The sequence below is a fragment of the Oncorhynchus mykiss genome, chromosome 4, assembly GCF_057628025.1.
Source record: "Oncorhynchus mykiss isolate SJ-2025 chromosome 4, ASM5762802v1, whole genome shotgun sequence".
Taxonomy (NCBI): domain Eukaryota; kingdom Metazoa; phylum Chordata; class Actinopteri; order Salmoniformes; family Salmonidae; genus Oncorhynchus; species Oncorhynchus mykiss.
In genome coordinates this window covers 12,340,637-12,358,658 of record NC_143025.1, presented here as the reverse complement: position 1 = coordinate 12,358,658, position 18,022 = coordinate 12,340,637, and the positions used below count along the sequence as shown (strand labels likewise).

Sequence of the window (18,022 nt, the reverse complement as noted above, 5' to 3'; positions counted from 1 at the left end):
CTTTTGCCAGGCCCGAGGCGTATCTACTGCTGTGTGATTCATCTGTTGCTGGCAGGAGTCTGTGATTTCTTGGTGTTAAAAAGGTGGAAGGTCCGTTCACTGACTTTCACACCCAACCCGTTGGACCAGCCAACGCTGCAAATTGTATCGGAACAGACAACAGGAACTAGCTTTTAGTTTTGAACACCATGAACGAACTAGCTTAAAGTTTTGGCCGACAAAATGTAATGACCGCCACAGCCCTAGTGGAGAACACCTTTTTTGTGAACATTTTGAAACATTTTGCACCCCGCTCTACCAACTGAGCTACAAATGATTTATAATTGTGTTCCAGCATCCCGAACCATCCGCTCGGACAAAAATCGTCCCGTGGCTGAATCTAGTTGTCTACCTCTGGCCTACTAATTGACTAGTTTCTTCACTGACTTTGATTGTTTTCTTTACAGTGACGGACATACCACCAAGCCCTTTTCTGGTCACTGTGACGTTTGCCTACATTTTTTTAAATTAATGGCATTTTTCCATACCGCCTTTTTTTTTTATCTCGCTTGCATTCTCTCTCGAGTTGGATGATAGATATCAATAGATGGTTGATTGAGCAACAGTAATCTGATTTAGACTATACCTCACTCCAAAGTCCTTCCTGGAGAAACGAGTCAACAGACCTGGCTATTGACGTCAGTGTTTAAAGCAACCTTCTTACTCAATTCTTTCTTTTGACTCCTCCTTTCCCCTTCCTCTTGTGTTTTTATTTAATATGGGGCTCAAAGCAGGACACTGTGGTGTGCTGGGAAGCTGTCTTTGACGGTGTAAGTAGTCTAGAAGTTGCCCATCTGAAACTGGGTCAGATATCTTCTCACCACCCTATTGGTTAGTTTATATTTTTTATTTAACCTTTATTTAACTTGGCAAGTCAGTTAAGAACAAATTCTTATTGACAATGACGGCCTACACCGGCCAAACCCGGACAACGCTGTGACAATTATGGGACTCCCAATCACAGCCGGTTGTGATACAGCCTGGATTCGATCCAGGGTGTCTGTAGTGATGCCTCTAGCACTGAGATGCAGTGCCTTAGACCGCTGCGTCACTCGAGATCCCACTGTCCCCACTGAATGATTCAGAATGTGATTAAGGCCGTATGAGTCCTATGGCGTGACATCATGTTTAGGAAGAAGACCTTAGCATGTCAAACAAAGGATCGTTTATACCAATCCAGTGACATTTAGTTAATGTTTAGTGTTTGTTATACAGAATAGGATTTATGCAAGTGCAATGTTTAGCCTAGATGTGTGTTTCTTCCATGGAATTGAGTTAATGGCTGAGAAGGTGAGATAATGTTTATAGCCTGAGATAAAACCAGGTGACCGAGGTGAGGGATGTCTTGTAGCTTCTTCCCAGACGTCAACAGTAGCTAAGAATCATAGTCGTCTCTGTCCGGTAGAACATGTCCGACCGCACTTTCCACTCACGTCAAATCTTTGGCTATGTAAGAATGATGTTTATTTGTGTGAAGGATTACAACCTGTAGGCTGGATCTGTAGTCAGTGGTTTGATTTCTACCTGTAAGGCTCTAAATGAGGTTGGGTTACATAGGACAGTGGTTCCCAAACGTTGGGGCGCGAGGGGCCCCCACAATTTTTTACATTTATTTTACGTTTTAAAGGAACTCAGTCCGGCTTTAAACTTAACTCTTGAAAGTTGTAATAGTAGAATGCACAAGGTGCAATTTCAAAATTGGGTAGTGCATCAGTTCCTCTTGTCATATTAGTCATTGCATACTTTAGAAAGCTAATTATAACTTGTCAGAAATGTCCAGATCAACTAGCCCATGTCAGTTAACGTTTTGTTGTTGTTGGTATTTTAACCCATATATATATTTATACACTTTTTTATATCACTCAAATATCACATGAATACACATTAGACATGGCAAAATGTACAGAATTGAAAATTTGATTTAAAACTGCAAAATGTTCTTTGCACCACATGACAAAATGTGTAGAATTGCAGGAAATAAGCTTTAAATCTGCAAAATTCACTCCACCAACGAGTGGCGTGAACAGTGTGTCATGGACAGTGCTTCTGCACACAGAAATAAATGTGGCGTGTGTGTGCAGGGGGCCGCGGTATGTTTCCCAATGCTGGAAGGGGGCCCCCCGAGTTAAAAAGTTTGGGACCCCTGACGTAGGACACCAGTGCTAACTATATTAGCCTGCCTACAACAGCAATTAATTAGTTATAGTTATCAGGATCATTTCCACCCAAATCGGCTCATATACAATAATGGATTAGTACTATCCATTAACCGAATTGCTGTACTTCATTAAGTTGTCTTTGACGCCTGATTGAGCCCACTGTCTTGAATGGATTTAATTTTGAATAGATGCCTTGGCTTTGGTCCAGTGATCTTGAATGGCTGCCTTCTGATCTAATAGTTGTAAGCTAATCTATGGAAAGTTCCATTTCCATTCCATTACTTCCACTTGTCACCACCTCAAGTACGTAGGGCCCGAAGCCAGGTAGGACTGTTCACTCATGGCCCTAGTGTCGCTCTCACTACTGTTGCTTTCTCTCAATTCAATTCAAAGCTTTATTGGCATGGGAAACATATGTTAACATTGCCAAAGCAAGTGAAGTAGATAATTAACAGAAGTGAAATAAACAATAAAAATGAACAGTAAACGTAACTTCTGTGAGTGTAATTTCACCACATACCCCGGTCTCTGTCTTCACCCCCTCTCTGTCTCTCTCTCCTTCACTCTGTTCCCCCTCTCTCACCCCTTTCTCTCTGGTCGGTATAGCCCAGAGCCAGGCAGAGCCAGGCAGAGGCAGGCAGAGGTTAGAAATAGCTCCTGGGAAAAGTCTCTACCCTGTTCTGGCCTCTTTCCCCTCTCTCCTTCCCCTTCTCTCTCTTTCTACTCACCACAGCAGAAGCCACTCAAAAGCGAGGCTCTGGAGCACCAGAGCTCCACCCCCCAGCCACCCTCCCCTCTCCCCCAGAGTGAGCGCTGTGCTTGGGCCAGACGGGGAGACGTGCCTAAAGGCGTCCGTATGCTTCCCATCCGAAACAGTTTGTACATATATTATGATGACATTTTGGGACATTGTTGTTCGTTTTGGTGTCCGGCAAGGTTTTTTTCAGCTGTTCGTGCGCACATTTTTTTCTCTCTCGAGGCAAGCCAGTAGTCAGTCTGTAGCCGAAGTCTATGCCCCTTCGTTGGTGATTGGTCAACAGTAGGGATTCTTCAATGAAGTGTTTGTCATTCAACAAGAGACTAATCGTTTTCATGCACATTTTTTCACTTGAGGAATACTGCACCAAACATCTTAGATGTGAAATTGTGAAGCGGAAGTCTTCTAAGGGATTATGTGAGCTAGCTGAACTGACGCCTTAAGAGGAGTTGTGCTGGCTGAGTGTGCAGATGGACCTGTAACAGGGCCCTATCAGACCACCTCTCTCACTCTCAGAAAGTCACAGAAACACACACAAATAGATAGCAACTCACAGCGCCTAAACACGCAGGTGCTCTCTCTTGCAAACACACACACGTATAAAAATTAACTGGTGGAAATGGAATTGACCCTGACACACAATGATTGGAGCCCAGACCATCACATACTCCGACCCTTACACTCTCAGACTGTGACACACACTGGGAGTGATCTGGGCTCCAGAGATCCCCCAGGTTACTGTGTCTTTGTGAGTGTCCATGCTACAGTAGTCAACTGTAGCTGCAACCCCACCGGTCCAGCCTGAGAGGGGGGGACAGGGAGAGAGACTAGGGCCCATATTCACATAGCGTCTCTTGAGTAGGAGATTTAGATCATAATGAATTACATTATATGGATGTGGGGGTGGATCGTAGATTAGCACTATGAGATACTTTCATGGATACCAGTCCTGGCCAGAGAAAGGGGAGCATTGAGAGAAAGAGATGGGTTCAGAAGAGGCAAGGGAGAAAGCAAGGGAGAATGAAAGATGGTGAGAGACGTGTCTGAGGGAAGTAGGGAGAAAGAACGGTTTGTTGTAATTACTTTTAAATCATGATCATTTGTCATAACCTGACCTTTTTTTTGTCCTCCTTCTCATTGCCTTTTACTGTAGCAGGCCTATTTCAAGATTGCTTTTCTACTGTCTTTGTACTCTCAGAGTTGAGGATCGATATCAACCAAGTCTACATTGTGTCATGTCTCTATGAACTAGACCTCAGACTTTGGCCCAAACTATCAAAAACACCAACTCCCGTGTTCACACTCATTCCTGAAAGGTTGCTGGATCGAATCCCCAAGCTGACAAGGTAAAAATCTGTCATTCTGCCCCTGAGCAAGGCAGTTAACCCACTGTTCCCTGGGCGCTGAAGATGTGGATGTTGATTAAGGCAGCCCCCCGCATCTCTCTCATTCAGAGGGGTTGGGTTAAATGCGTAAGACACATTTCAGTTGAATACATTCACTTGTACAACTGATTAGGTATCCCCTTTTCCATGATTGGAGGTTTGCCTCACCGTCTCTCACCAGTAACACCAGCAGCCCTGTTGTGGTAAAGCACCGTCTCTCATCAGCAGCCCTGTTGTGGTAAAGCACCGTCTCTCACCACCAGCCCTGTTGCGGTAAAGCACCGTCTCTCAACACCAGCCCTGTTGTGGTAAAGCACCGTCTCTCACCACCAGCCCTGTTGTGGTAAAGCACTGTCTCTCACCACCAGCCCTGTTGTGGTAAAGCACCGTCTCTCACCACCAGTCCTGTTGTGGTAAAGCACCGTCTCTCACCACCAGCCCTGTTGTGGTAAAGCACCGTCTCTCACCACCAGCCCTGTTGTGAAGTCAAGTAGCTACATGTCCATCTACTGCTCGTCTCCCGGCCTCATAGTTTAGTTCCAAGTGAGGTTCAGCCAGACACAAGAATGTGGCCTTATCGTCTCAACATGTAGCCTATTAAACACACTAAGCACGTTCTTCTGGTGTTGGGCCTCTCAATGCAGCAAACCTGTCTGGTGAGATGACTGGAGGCCTGTGGAACATAAATCAGATAGCTAACCTATCTAGTGAGATGACTGGAGGCCTGTGGAACATAAATCAGACAGCTAACCTATCTAGTGAGATGACTGGAGGCCTGTGGAACATAAATCAGACAGCTAGCATGGCATTAGTCATGTAAACACCTTACTCTGATTATCATAATCAGTCAAAAGTCAAAATCGAAGTAGGCATAATCTGCTCAGAAAACCAGGTTTTTAATCGATTTTTCGAATTATTAGGCGATACATTTTTACGATATAGAGCATTTTAGATTTTGTGGCTATCGTAACTAGTGACAACCGTGGATCACCTCAACATAATAAGGCTGTGACGTAAGTATTTGTGTGGGTTCTTTTTTCGCACTCCGAGGACTCTCCTCTCCACGGATTGGCTGCAAGTGGAGAAGGGGGGCTGGCAGTTGCGAAAGCCACAAATACGTTTCTCTTCAGGTCTCATGTACAGTGAAAGTTTAAGTGTTTAATTTTGGAGCCTCATCCGAGAGCGACGGAGTCTTTAAACGTTTTTCCATTCAAGTATGGTCGAAGATTACTGTTCTATTTGAGGCGAAAATACGGATATGCACTCACAGAGGAACGCAAAAAGCGGATTAAGTTGTAAAATGGTTCTTCAGGCGGTGGGCAAAGTTTTAAGGTAAAATAACAATATGTTTGAATTTGTCAGGTTTAAATGGTTTATATTCATCATACTTGTTGCGAGCCTTCTCCATAATGTGAAGACGGCAGCAGTGGGCTCGCGACGGTACGCATGACAGCAGCATGCTTGGTTTATAGTGGAACTTTCCATGGGACAGCAAAAGGAACGTTCACTGTCTGATTTGGGAAATATACTTTTGTTGTTAAAAAATAAATCTGCTAAGCATATACTTGACGTTTTAGATTAATTTCGGATTTCTAAAACGTTGGAGTACAGTTTGGAGAAACTATGCACAAAGTAGGCTATCGACTTGACACGATTCCGTAGTAGTAGCAGCAACAGTGTTTTCTAGCCATGGTGTGTGTCACGGCCAAAATGTTAGAAGTAGATAGCCAATACTGTCATTTTCATATCGGTAAAAGGTCGTCTCTGAATCAGTTCTTGGTTTGATCCGTGGCAGCAGAAATTGGATGCGCGAACATGTAGTTTTGCAGACTGGTATCATAGATTAGACGTAACATAGTAAAAGTAAACCCGGGACAATCCAATTATCTTACGTTTGGTATGGTTACTTAAGGCAAAAACAAAAGGAGGGTGGTTGGTCGGGCGTAAAACGCGAACGTCTAGCAATCCAAAGGTTGCAAGATAATCCATCCACCTGAAAGGTGTGGCATATCAAGAAGCTGATTAAACGGCAACATCATTACATAGGTGCAGGTTTTGCTGGAGACATTAAAAGGCCACTCTAAAATGTGCTGTTTTGTCACAACACAATGCCACAGATGTCGCAAGTTTTTAGGGAGCGTGCAATTGGCATGCTGACTACAGGAATGTGTTAATTGCTTTACCATTAGCCGCCTCCAACTTTGTTTTAGAAAATGTTAAAGTACGTCCATCTGGACTCAACTGCAGCTCTTCATGGATGAATCCTGGTTTCAATTGTACCGGGCGTGTATGGCGTCGTGTGGGTGAGCGGTTTGCTGATGTCAACATTGTGAACAGAGTGGGGTTATGGTATGGGCAGGCAGGCATAAGCTAAGAACAATGAACACAATAGCGTTTTATCTATGGCAATGTGATACTGTGACGAGATCCTGAGGCCCATTGTCTTACCATTAATTTACCTCCACCACCTCATATTTGAGCATGATAATGCACAGCCCCATGTCACAGTGTTCTGTACACAATTCCTGGAATCTGAAAATGTCCCAGTTCTTCCATGGCCTGCATACCCACCAGACATGTCACCCATTGAGCATGTGCGGGATGCTCTGGATTGACTTGTACAGCAGCGTGTTCCATTTCCTGCCAATATCCAGCAACTTTGCTCAGCCATTTGAAGAGGAGCAGGACAACATTCCACAGGCCACAATCAACAGCCTGACCAACTCTATGCGAAGATATGTCGTGCTGCATGAGGTAAATGGTGGTCACACCAGATACTAACTTAAAAATACATTTTAAAAAATGTATCCATGCCCCTACCTTTTTTAAGGTATTTGTGACCAACAGATGCATATCTGTATTCCCAGTCATGTGACATTCTTAGATTAGAGCCTAATGAATCTATTTCAATTGACTGATTTCCTTATATGAACTGTAACTCGGTAAATTCTTGCATGTTGTGTTTTTTGTTCGGTGTACTTACTATTTTTTTAAGCTATTTTGCAACTACTTATCTAACCTTAACCCTTTAACCTAACCCCTAGCCTAGGAAATGTTATCATTAGCCACCTAGCTAGTGTTAGCCCCAACCAATTGGAATTTGCAACATATCATACGTTTTGCAAATTCGTAATACTCTACATAGTATGTGGACACCCCTTCTAAATAGTGGATTTGGCTATTTCAGCTACACCTGTTGCTGACGGGTGTATAACATCGAGAACACAGCCATGCAATCTCCATAGACAAATATTGGCGCTAGAATGGCCTTACTGAAGAAATCAGTGACTTTCAACGTGTTACTGTCATAGGATGCCACCTTTCCAAGTGTTTTAAAATTTCTGCCCTGCCAGTGCTGCCCCGGTCAACTGTGTCTGTATAGTGGATCATACGAAATGGGTGCTGGACATCCACAAATTTAATGTATACGAAACGTAACATATACTATGGATTGTCTTGGTTTACGTACAGAATAATACGAAATGTTCTGAGACCACGTTGCAGACAGTTTTATGAAGTCTGGCACTGAACATCTAGATACTTTTAGAAACGCAAATGTGCTGTCAACTTTCCCACTGCAAAGCTATACTTGCATAAGCCTAATTATACTGTTTTCTCCTTGCAATATTCTTCACAGCTCAGAATTTAAAAAGGAAATTGCTGTCTGTGTTTAGTTGTAATTATTACAGGCTTATTTAACTCTCCAGTTCTGTGTTAGGCTACCTCTGACTAGTGAATTGCTGCTATGTGGCAAAACCCCCTAAGCTTTACATGGCTTCCAGCACTCAGCGACTGCACGACAGATCTCCACAGCAAGACTGAACAAGAATGAGAGCAATGTGATACGCCTCCTCAACCGCTGTAAATAATTAAAGCCTCCGTTTTATTCAAACACTGCATATTTAGAGGTGTTTTAGATTGAAAGACCATAAACTCATTTCTTTCTCTAAACATTACAACAGCACAACTTATACATGCACTGTTACACAAAGCATGTTTTTTTTGAGGTTGCCTGTTTCAGCATTGCATACTAAGACATAACTCAGACTTAAAGTGGGGCAGCGTTTTGAAAATAAACAAATTCGCTGGTCCCATTTTTGCAAAGAGTTATGGGAAATTAGAATCCCATTGTCTTAACCTTTTGTTATCTTCAACCTAGCCTAAAATCAGGAAACTCTTTTATAAACACCACAATAGGCCGTAATTTGGACTCGCTGGCCAAGTATTTTGCCTCGTCAACGTAGTCAGTTTAAATCTTGTGGCCCTAACCATGGGCCCTGTCAGTGTGGCCCTGTCGTGTAAAGTCTTTGAGAGACATGAGGCTAATCCTTCTTGGGACAGAGTGGCCACTCTGACATGCTGGCTGGTTTCTCTCTTAAGTTTCCCCTCTCTTACCTCCACCTCCATCACAGGAGTTGTTTCAACCAGCACAAAGGGCAAAAGCCTGGAAACACACAGTCCTAATTAATGGCACCTTGGGTAATAGATACTGGTTTGTGCAGTATTGGCTTTAAGAATGTCTACCATTTTAGGATTCTGTGTTGTTGGAATGCATTATCAGGGCTGTCCCTGACAAAAAATCAATATAAACACATCCTATGTCTGTTAACCAAATCAACTAGAGGTCGACCGATTAACTTCTCTAAGGTAGGGGGCAGCATTTGGAATTTTGGATGGAAAGCATGCCCAAATTAAACTGCCTTGTACTACTTTATCAAACAAAAGGAAGATTTTATTGAATAAATTTATGTATTCTGAGTGCAAACATATGAAGATCATCAAAGGTAAGGGATTCATTTTCTCTATTTCTGATTTGTGTAACTCTTCTACTTGGCTGGTTACGGTTTGTAATTTGTCTGCTGGACTATGTTCTCAAATAATTGTACGGTATGCTTTCGCCGTAAAGCATTTTTGAAATCTGACACCGTGGTTGGATTCACAAGAAGTTCATCTTTAAACCTATGTTTAATAGTTGTATCTTTCATGAATTTTTATAATGAGTATTTTTGTATTTGAATTTGGCGCTCTGCAATCTCACTGCATGTTGGCCAGGTGGCACACCCTAGAGAGGTTAAACGGAATGGCCGATTAATTAGGGGTGATTTCAAGTTTTCATTACAATCGGAAATCTGGATTTTTGGACACGGATTTGGCCTATTTAAAATACATATGTTTTTACACCTTTTTTATTTAACTAGGAGAGTCAGTTAAGAACAAATTCTTATTTTCAATGACGCCCTAGGATCGGTGGGTTAACTGCCTTGTTCAGGGGCAGAACGACAGATTTGTACCTTGTCAGCTTGGGGATTCGTTTTTGCAACCTTCCGGTTACTAGTCCAACGCTCTAACCACCTGCCTTACATTGCACTCCACAAGGAGCCTGCATGGCAGGCTGACTACCTGTTACGCGAGTGCAGCAAGGTAAGTTGCTAGCTAGCATTAAACTTATCTTATAAAAAACAATCAACCTTAACATGGTGGTTGATATTACTCGTTTATCTAGCGTGTCCTGCATTGCATATAATCGATGCGGTGCCTGTTAATTTCTCATCGAATCACAGCCTACTTCGCCAAACGGGTGATGATTTAGCACTGTCGTTGCACCAACCCTAACCATAAACATCAATACCTTTCTTTAAAATCAGTACACAAGTATATATTTTTAAACCTGCATATTTAGTTAATATTGCCTGCTAACATTAATGTCTTATAATTAGGGAAATTGTGTCACTTCTCTTGCGTTCGCTGTGCTTCAAGCATGGAGCTGTTTATGACTTCAAGCCTATCAACTCCCGAGATTAGCCTGGTGTAACCGATGTGAAATGGCTAGCTAGTTAGCAGGGTGCGCGCTAATAGTGTTTCAATCGGCGAGGTCACTTGCTCTGAGACTTGGAGTAGTTGTTCCCCTTGATCTGCAAGGGCCGCTGCTTTTGTGGCGCGATGGGTAACGATGCTTCCAGGGTGGCTGTTGTCGATGTGTTCCTGGTTTGAGCCCAGGTAGCGGCGAGGAGAGGGACAGAAGCTATAGTGTTACACTGGCAATACTAAAGTGCTTATAAGAACATCCAATAGTCAAAGGTAAATTAAATACAAATGGTATAGCGAGAAATAGTCCTATAATTCCTATAGTAACTACAACCTAAAACTCCTTACCTGGGAATATTGAAGACTGATGTTAAAAGAAACCACCAGCTTTCATATGTTCTCATGTTCTGAGCAAGGAACTTAAACATTTGCTTTCTTACATGGCAAATATTTCACTTTTACTTTCTTCTCCAACACTTTGTTTTTGCATTATTTAAACAATTGAACAGGCAGGGTAGCCTAGTGGTTAGAGCGTTGGACTAGTAACCGGAAGGTTGCAAGTTCAAACCCCCGAGCTGACAAGGTACAAATCTGTCTTTCTGCCCCTGAACAGGCAGTTGCCCCTGAACAGGCCGTCATTGAAAATAAGAATTTGTTCTTAACTGACTTGCCTAGTTAAATAAAGGTAAAATAAATGTTAAAAAATTATACTAAGTAAAAGTGTTAATTCAGTATTGTTGTAATTGTCATTTACAAAAAAATAAATAAATAATCGGCAGCGGCTTTTTTTGGCCCTCCAATAATCGGTATCAGTGTTGAAAAATCATAATCGGTCGACCTCTAAAATCAACTAGATTCACCAAGCTTGTCTGCATTAAGCACACTGTTTGATTAAATCATTAAGATAAACAAATGATTAGAGGGAGTCCGACCAGCAATTGATTTGATTGTGCCGGGCCGGGCTCAGACTTGCTGTGTTAAAGACAGCACGTGACTAGTACCCGTTGTCTCTCTCCTCCCTGCTGCTGCGACCACAGTGTTTATCGCCTTGGCCGTGTTGCTGAAGCTGCAACATAAATACAGCCATTTCTGACTGAAAAGTTCCGTTACCAAAATCCCTCATTTGTTTAGGAAAATCATTCCCTCAGCCATTGCTCTCTTTGTGATGCATATATGCATCGCATGCACGTGACCAATAGGGCCTGATCTATAGCATATCATAATCACATCAAACAATTGGTTATAGCAAACTCTGAACACAGCAAAATGGATGCAGAGGACGTGACAAACTCTAAACGGGAATGTTTAGGCAACTGGTTGCTCATGAGGTAAATGGGAAGTCAGATGTGTGGAATAAATTTGACTAGTTGTGTAAAATACTGGAGCTGAAGAAAAATAAGGTGAGTGCTGCTTGCATATTATGTGTATCAAACAGGGGCTGTTAAATTACAATATACTTTTTCTGACAGTGTGGAACAATGTAAACAACACTAAATAAATGATCAGCTTCGCAGAGAGTGTTACGCCTTTATCACAGAAAAGACTAAAAACAGTCGCATTCATTCGTGAATGCAATTTCCGATAATGAAACTGTTTATTTTTTGTTTAAGCTAATTGTTCAAAGCTTGCTTTATTTGATTTTAAAACTAAAATGCTTGATTTGCATTTCAGATCATGAATGACTCGTATGCTGTGTGATGACATGAATGAATGATGGCTTGATACAGTAGCCTGTATGGAATATAGGCCTCAGTAAGTTACAGGATGCGCTCTTAGTTTTACAGCTCAATGGTGGTTATACAAGGCTGCGATACTAAGCCTACTAATGATAATGACATTACTTATTATTACAATTATGATGATGATGATAATAATTAGAACAAGAAAATGGAGCGTTTACACATTTTTCGGGCGATTTGGAGCATTGTAAGCGACACTAACTACATGAAATAATACCAGAGAGCCTGTCCTAATGGGAAAAAGGTGTAAGGCCTTTATTACAGCAAAGCAAAGTTTAAAAACAGCCTAATTTAAAAACAGCCCAATTTGTGAAATTGTTTACATGACATGAATCAGGAGGCTATAAAACAAACACTCAAACAGGCAACAGAAGCAGGATCTGTCTTATTTCTATAAATAGATGATTTATAAAGCCAGGCACATTTAACAGTTAGGCTATTGATTATACACCTAATTAAGTTGGGGTTTACTCTCTCCTCACTTTACTTAGAGAAAACAGCCTTTGCCTTATTGTCTATTACTCGTTCTGCTGCTGCCTCCACTGCATTCTTCTCAACACCGAAATGCTGGTTAAAATTGCAATTATGCATATAGCAACATGTTCTAGGAAAAGGTGCAAATTCAACAGCGTTCTGATCTTTCAGAACCGTGGACAGCGACCACTATCCAATGCGGGACAAAGTGCATTTGTTATAAAATAATTTTTATTAGTGTTGCATAATTGTTCTTATGTAATATAACCATATACAATTTCAGTAGCACATGTCGTAGAGTACCATCCCCACGTCCACAGTGGATTAGTCCACTCAGACATGCACGAATCAGACTGGTCTCTTGTACACTCTATATATAGATTTTGTTGTTGTTTTCACTACTGGTCAACTGAAGAAATCTCGGCCGACCAACAGCCTATCAACCAGACAATCAACCAGTGGACTAAATGGGGTCAGCCGTACATTACTGTAGCGGATAACAATCTGTAAAACCTAACGGGTAACGACAAGTTCTTCATACCCTTGCCTAACTTAATTTACTTTAGAATACCACAGCGATTTGAAATTGGTTGATGCATGTGGCCTACCTACACGTACCACCTTTAAAGGTTTGCTTTTATGACCTTCAAGGGGATTTTCCAGTGACGTTTGAGGAAGAAGAACAAAATGGTTATATGAAGTTAATAAGTAGGCCTACAGTATGCCTAGTTCTCAGCTCACAGGGAAGAAAACACATTACCCAACCTTGTTTCCTCAATAGTGAAACAGCTGAATACAGAGGCAGGTTACATTGAGGTTGAAGTGGGTAAATTCATGTTGAGATGTATGGGTTAGGATAACTAGGGCCTGTGAGAAGACTGCACAATGAAATCCTGACTTTGTTTGAGTACATGAAAAATCCCTCTATGTAATCACTGATGTGATCTGATATGACTGGATCGGTGAACAAGGTGTGGCGGAAACCACAGGAAATGAAGGAAGGATACCTTAGTGGAATACTGGACCAGAGGGGGCTAGGCCCCGAAGATGTTCTCCTCTCTCTCACACGTCTGTTGTGATGTAGATGACCCTACATTGTGTCAGCGGGGGGTCCCTTGTGCTCAGTATGGGAAGTGGTGCTCTGAATGGGGTTTAGTCCGATGGCTTACTCCATGTTCTACGGAGAAGCTATATGCTGAGTGCATTGTTGCAGTGTCGCTTTTCGTCACAAAAAGGGCGTGAAATGGAACCTGCTGTAGCCAACTAGCTAGCCGGGTGCTTTTCCTCGTCATGACCAAAACATGATGGCGTACAATTTTTAGCTGATAGGGGAATGAATACACAAGCAGCATATCAAACTGGGATAATGTTTGAGTTTTCACCGGCAAGTAGAATAATATTTGCCAGGGCATATTTCAAAAAATATTATAAATCGGATTATTTCCCATGGAGATGTGGGAAGCTAAAGGCTAGCTAGCTTGCTATGTTTGTAGCCAGGCTAAGCAATATGGCCAGGCTGCCAGTTAGCTACTACCAGAAAGGGAAGGTTACTCTTCCTTGCTTGACCAAAAAAAAAAAAAAGAAATGTTGCTATCGCCCGTTGTGAATGGGAACGGCGAGGTGTTCATGTTGCCAAAAGGTGTCCGCTGCTGGGTTCGCGCCCGGGAGGTCCGTGGGGCGACGCACAATTGGCCTGGCGTCGTCCGGGTTGCGGAGGGTTTGGCCGGTAGGGATATCCTTGTCTCATCGCGCACCATACCACGAAATTGGGGAGAACGGGGTCAAATCAAAAAAATCAAAATGTAAGTGTCCGCTGCTCCAAAGATCCCACACCTTATGTAGTGAACAGAGTGACGCTTGTAAGTAACCTTATGGCAGCACAGAGGCTTGGGGAGGAGGGACCTCGAGCCTCTTAACACATTTTTGTAAGCGAGCCTCTGTCAAGTGATCCTCTGTGCCGTGAAGGGAAATGAATGTGACTGTGGGTAACAGGGCATGAAGGTACATTCAACAAGGTTAATAAGAAAAACAGACGTCACATGGCTATAGAAGACTTGCATCAAACAGGCCTCAGGACAGTTTGGCTGCGACTTCTGAAAGTAAAAGAAATCAGAGAAGACTGCCATTTGTCATTTCCTCCGAGACTAGCTGAGTATGATACGTGTGGAGATTTCTGCCCTTACTCCTGTATCTTTATAACCCAGTAATGGCTGTTATGGCTCGGCTGGCTCGGCCTGCACCTCCTCGGTCAGTGGTTTTTCAGGGAAAAGAGCCATTGAGAAGTATACTCAATTTAGATGCCTGAAATAGATCTGTAGGTCTAACTGGAATCAAGGAATCTAATGCTGATATTCTCAAGCCAAAGTTTGTCCTTACAAAATGGGGAAGAGCTGAGTGTATGCAGTAGGGTTCAAGCATCTTGCTCACGTATTGGTCCTCTATTACAGTTGGGATGAAAACTGCCAATGGAACAAATATGTATTACTCACTACTGTAAATCTCTCAGGATAAGAGCATCTGCTAAATGACTAAAATGCCAATGTCAGATCACAACAGGAGGAAGGAACCTTTTTTACTTTGGATTGATTCACTTTTTGTGAATCAATTGTGTTATTGACTGTATGTTTATCTCATGTGTAACTGTGTTTGTCACACTGCTTTGCTTTATCTTGACCAGGTCGCAGTTGTAAATGAGAACTTGTTCACAACTGGCCTACCTGGTTAAGTAAAATGTAAAATATGTTTTGGCCTCTGACTTTTATCTTGGTTGATTTGCTGTTGTTGCTAGGGTTGTTTTGCTTTGTTGCTAGGGTTGTTGTTCAGGTTTATGTTTTGTTGGTCCAAAAAGTACAGCAAGAACATCTACGCCTCTGTTCCTGATGTTGTCTTGTCTCTTCTGTTCGTCCGTTTCCACTGAAAACACTGCTGGTCAGCTGGTGTTGCATTAAGTCCAGGTGGTAAGAAAAGCAGCATGTTTTTCTGGTGTGGACGGAGTTCACCGCCACATACCAGGGCTACATGGAAACCTGCTCAGTCGGCGCTTCAGAAATCCATCATAGCTACTCTTCAGGGGGAAAAACTCCTCACATTGTCTGGCATAACTTTGTTGTTTACGCTCCAAGCACAAGTTCTCCCTAAATCAAAACCTCAACCATCATGAGGACAATGTGTTTTTCCTCTTTTTTTGAGGGTTTTGGGGAGGGTTAGGGTTAGCTGATCCTAGATCTGTGCTCAGTGTGCTGGAAGCCATCTTGTTTACTTGAACTGTGTTGAATGGATGCTGAATGCTGTTCCCTGTCACAGATTGCATTAACCACTTCCATATGCCAATTGTTAGATGCTTCCCAAATTCACCAGGCAATTTAAGCAACAGTTGTGCAATATTGGGCTTGTCAACCGGTGACACTGACTGAGGGGAAAGTAAATACATTGGTAAAGTTTGCAAAGGTTTAAGTCATACCAAATGTGTTTAGATTGCATACTGCAGTCAATGCACTAATACAAATGAGGAAATGCTCTTGTTCCAAGCCTTAAAGTAGCAGTGTGTTTGTGCCTCAGTGGAGGTGGACTTGGTGCATGTTTCGTTGTTCAGGCGATAACTAAAGAGTTAGCCAGCCACGTGTACAAAGTGGCCATGTGGCTCGATTCCAAGGGTGCCTACTTAAATCCAGCACTGTTGGCATAATACATACAGTCAAAACATTTCCAGCTAATTCCTCTGTAACGTGTATTCCCAAGTGGTGGTGGTGATGATGATGCTATTACTTGGAAGCAGGTTGTTGGGGCAGTAACAGCCAGTCTTGTGTTGTACCTGCCAGAAGGCTGCCTCGTTAGTGGGTTATCTATTTTAGTCTTGAACACTGCACGTTCGGCAGCCACACAGCCTTTTTCTTACAGGCCTACAATACTAGTTGACTCCCGATGAGGAGCATTGGAAACTGCATAGTGGTAGATAAACCTGTGCATTTTCTGGACTTGAAGAGTGATGGTCACAGGCACTGAATGGTGCACTTCTGAAACGATCCACAGAAGTTTCCAGAAACACGAACGCGGTCACTCGTCCTTCTCTTCCTGAGTTTGTCACAGTCTACCACTTATTTGAGGTGGGAAAGGTCCTATTTTACCATGCTACACCAGTCTTCCCATGCACCAGTGGGGTGATTATTATTATTTTTTTCCTGGCCTAATTTAAAGTCTGGGACACTGCAGATAACACTCCTAGCTAATTATTAATGAGTCTCTTTTCTTCCCCTTCTATTTCCCTCTTTATTCTCTCTCTCCTCTTCCCTTTTCCATCATTCATTGTCTTTCATGTTGACCTGTCTCTCCCTCTCTGTGACCACACTCACCTGTCCAGGGTCAAGAGCCTGAGGCCTTACATTGCCCTCTCTAACCTCTCACCTGTCCAGGGTCAAGAGCCTGAGGCCTTACACTGCCCTCTCTAACCTCTCACCTGTCCAGGGTCAAGAGCCTGAGGCCTTACACTGCCCTCTCTAACCTCTCATCTGGCTCAGGCCTTTCTCTTAATCTTTCTCTGCCCTCTTGGCCAACATTTTTTTTCCCTTTTGAAAACATTCTGTATCACTAAGCCACTTCCTGTCTCGCCTTTTCCTTAATTTCCTCATTTTCCAAACCCTGCCTCCTTCCCACATATGTGTGGTACAAGGAGGTACATCCTGGAGCAATTAGTTTATTTTAGGATACAGAGAACTTCCTCTCTGCTAGTACCCCTCCCCTGATACTCACATAGGACTGTGCCTGCTCTTGGTAAAGTTCTCCCAGGCAGGGTCTTTGCCATAAAAGGCATTGTATGCGTCCTGCTGACCAGGCTAGGCTAGATCAGACCAGAGGCCAGGGCCAGACATGTCTCTGGCTGGTGAATGGACAGGAAGTTGGCACTGTCTGGTACTAGGAGGAAACCATGCATGCCATAGACTATGTAGTCACGCTCACCAGCTGGGTCTCTTAAAACTGGGACTCAAATAATAGTGTTCAGGGACCAACATTAATGGGTTATTCAATCAGACTACTTGAAGTGTGTTTGTATTTGTCAAGGTTTTTGCGTGCATGACTTTGAAGTCTCAGGATGATATCTGGAGGAGAAACAGACAAGACTGAACACTCAGAGGGCCTGTCTTATTCTGGGAGGAATGCAGAGTGTGTGTGTGTGTGTGTGTGTGTCAAATCCTTTTTTAAATTCAATAACCAAATTCGCCAACTCAGATTTGATTGAAGGTCTTTGTAGGGGCCTGGCAGTTGTGGGTTCAATAGCTGCATGGCTGACTGGATCTCACAGCTGTTGGCTCTGTCAATGACCCTCACTCTCTCCTTCAATCGCTCTGCCTCTCTCTTATAAGTCCATCTCATTGCCTGACCAGCTGGACAGCTGTCACCATCCTGGTCCCGCAGTAACGCTCAAGAACTGACCAGAGACCAGCCCTGTCTGCTGGTTTGTGTGTGTCTCTCATTTCTAATCTACAGCCCCCTAGTCCTCGGGACAGTGAGTCAGACCATAGAGCTGGGAGGTCCCCAAAAAATAAATATATATATATATTACAGTTGAAGTTGGAGGTTTACATACACTTAGGTTGGAGTCATTCAAACTCGTTTTTCAACCACTCCACAAATTCCTTGTTAACAAACTATAGTTTACATACTAAGTTG

At 42.8% G+C, this 18,022-nt stretch overlaps 1 protein-coding gene across 5 annotated transcripts in view; it reads left to right on the top strand.

Moving 5' to 3' along the window:
* The window catches only part of LOC110521302 (MOB kinase activator 2), a 110,150-nt gene that overhangs the window by 75,990 nt on the left and 16,138 nt on the right, over positions 1 to 18,022 (top strand). Inside the window, exon 1 of one of the 5 annotated variants that reach the window (XM_021598770.3) lies at positions 5,366 to 5,672. The exons of 3 other annotated variants lie outside the window; for them this stretch is intronic. In XM_021598770.3, coding sequence (XP_021454445.3) covers positions 5,599 to 5,672 — 74 coding nt within the window. In that variant the 5' untranslated portion in view covers positions 5,366 to 5,598. Of the gene's footprint in view, positions 1 to 5,365; positions 7,095 to 18,022 lie in introns of those variants that run through there. One more of the 5 variants, XM_021598774.3, reaches the window with a different exon arrangement.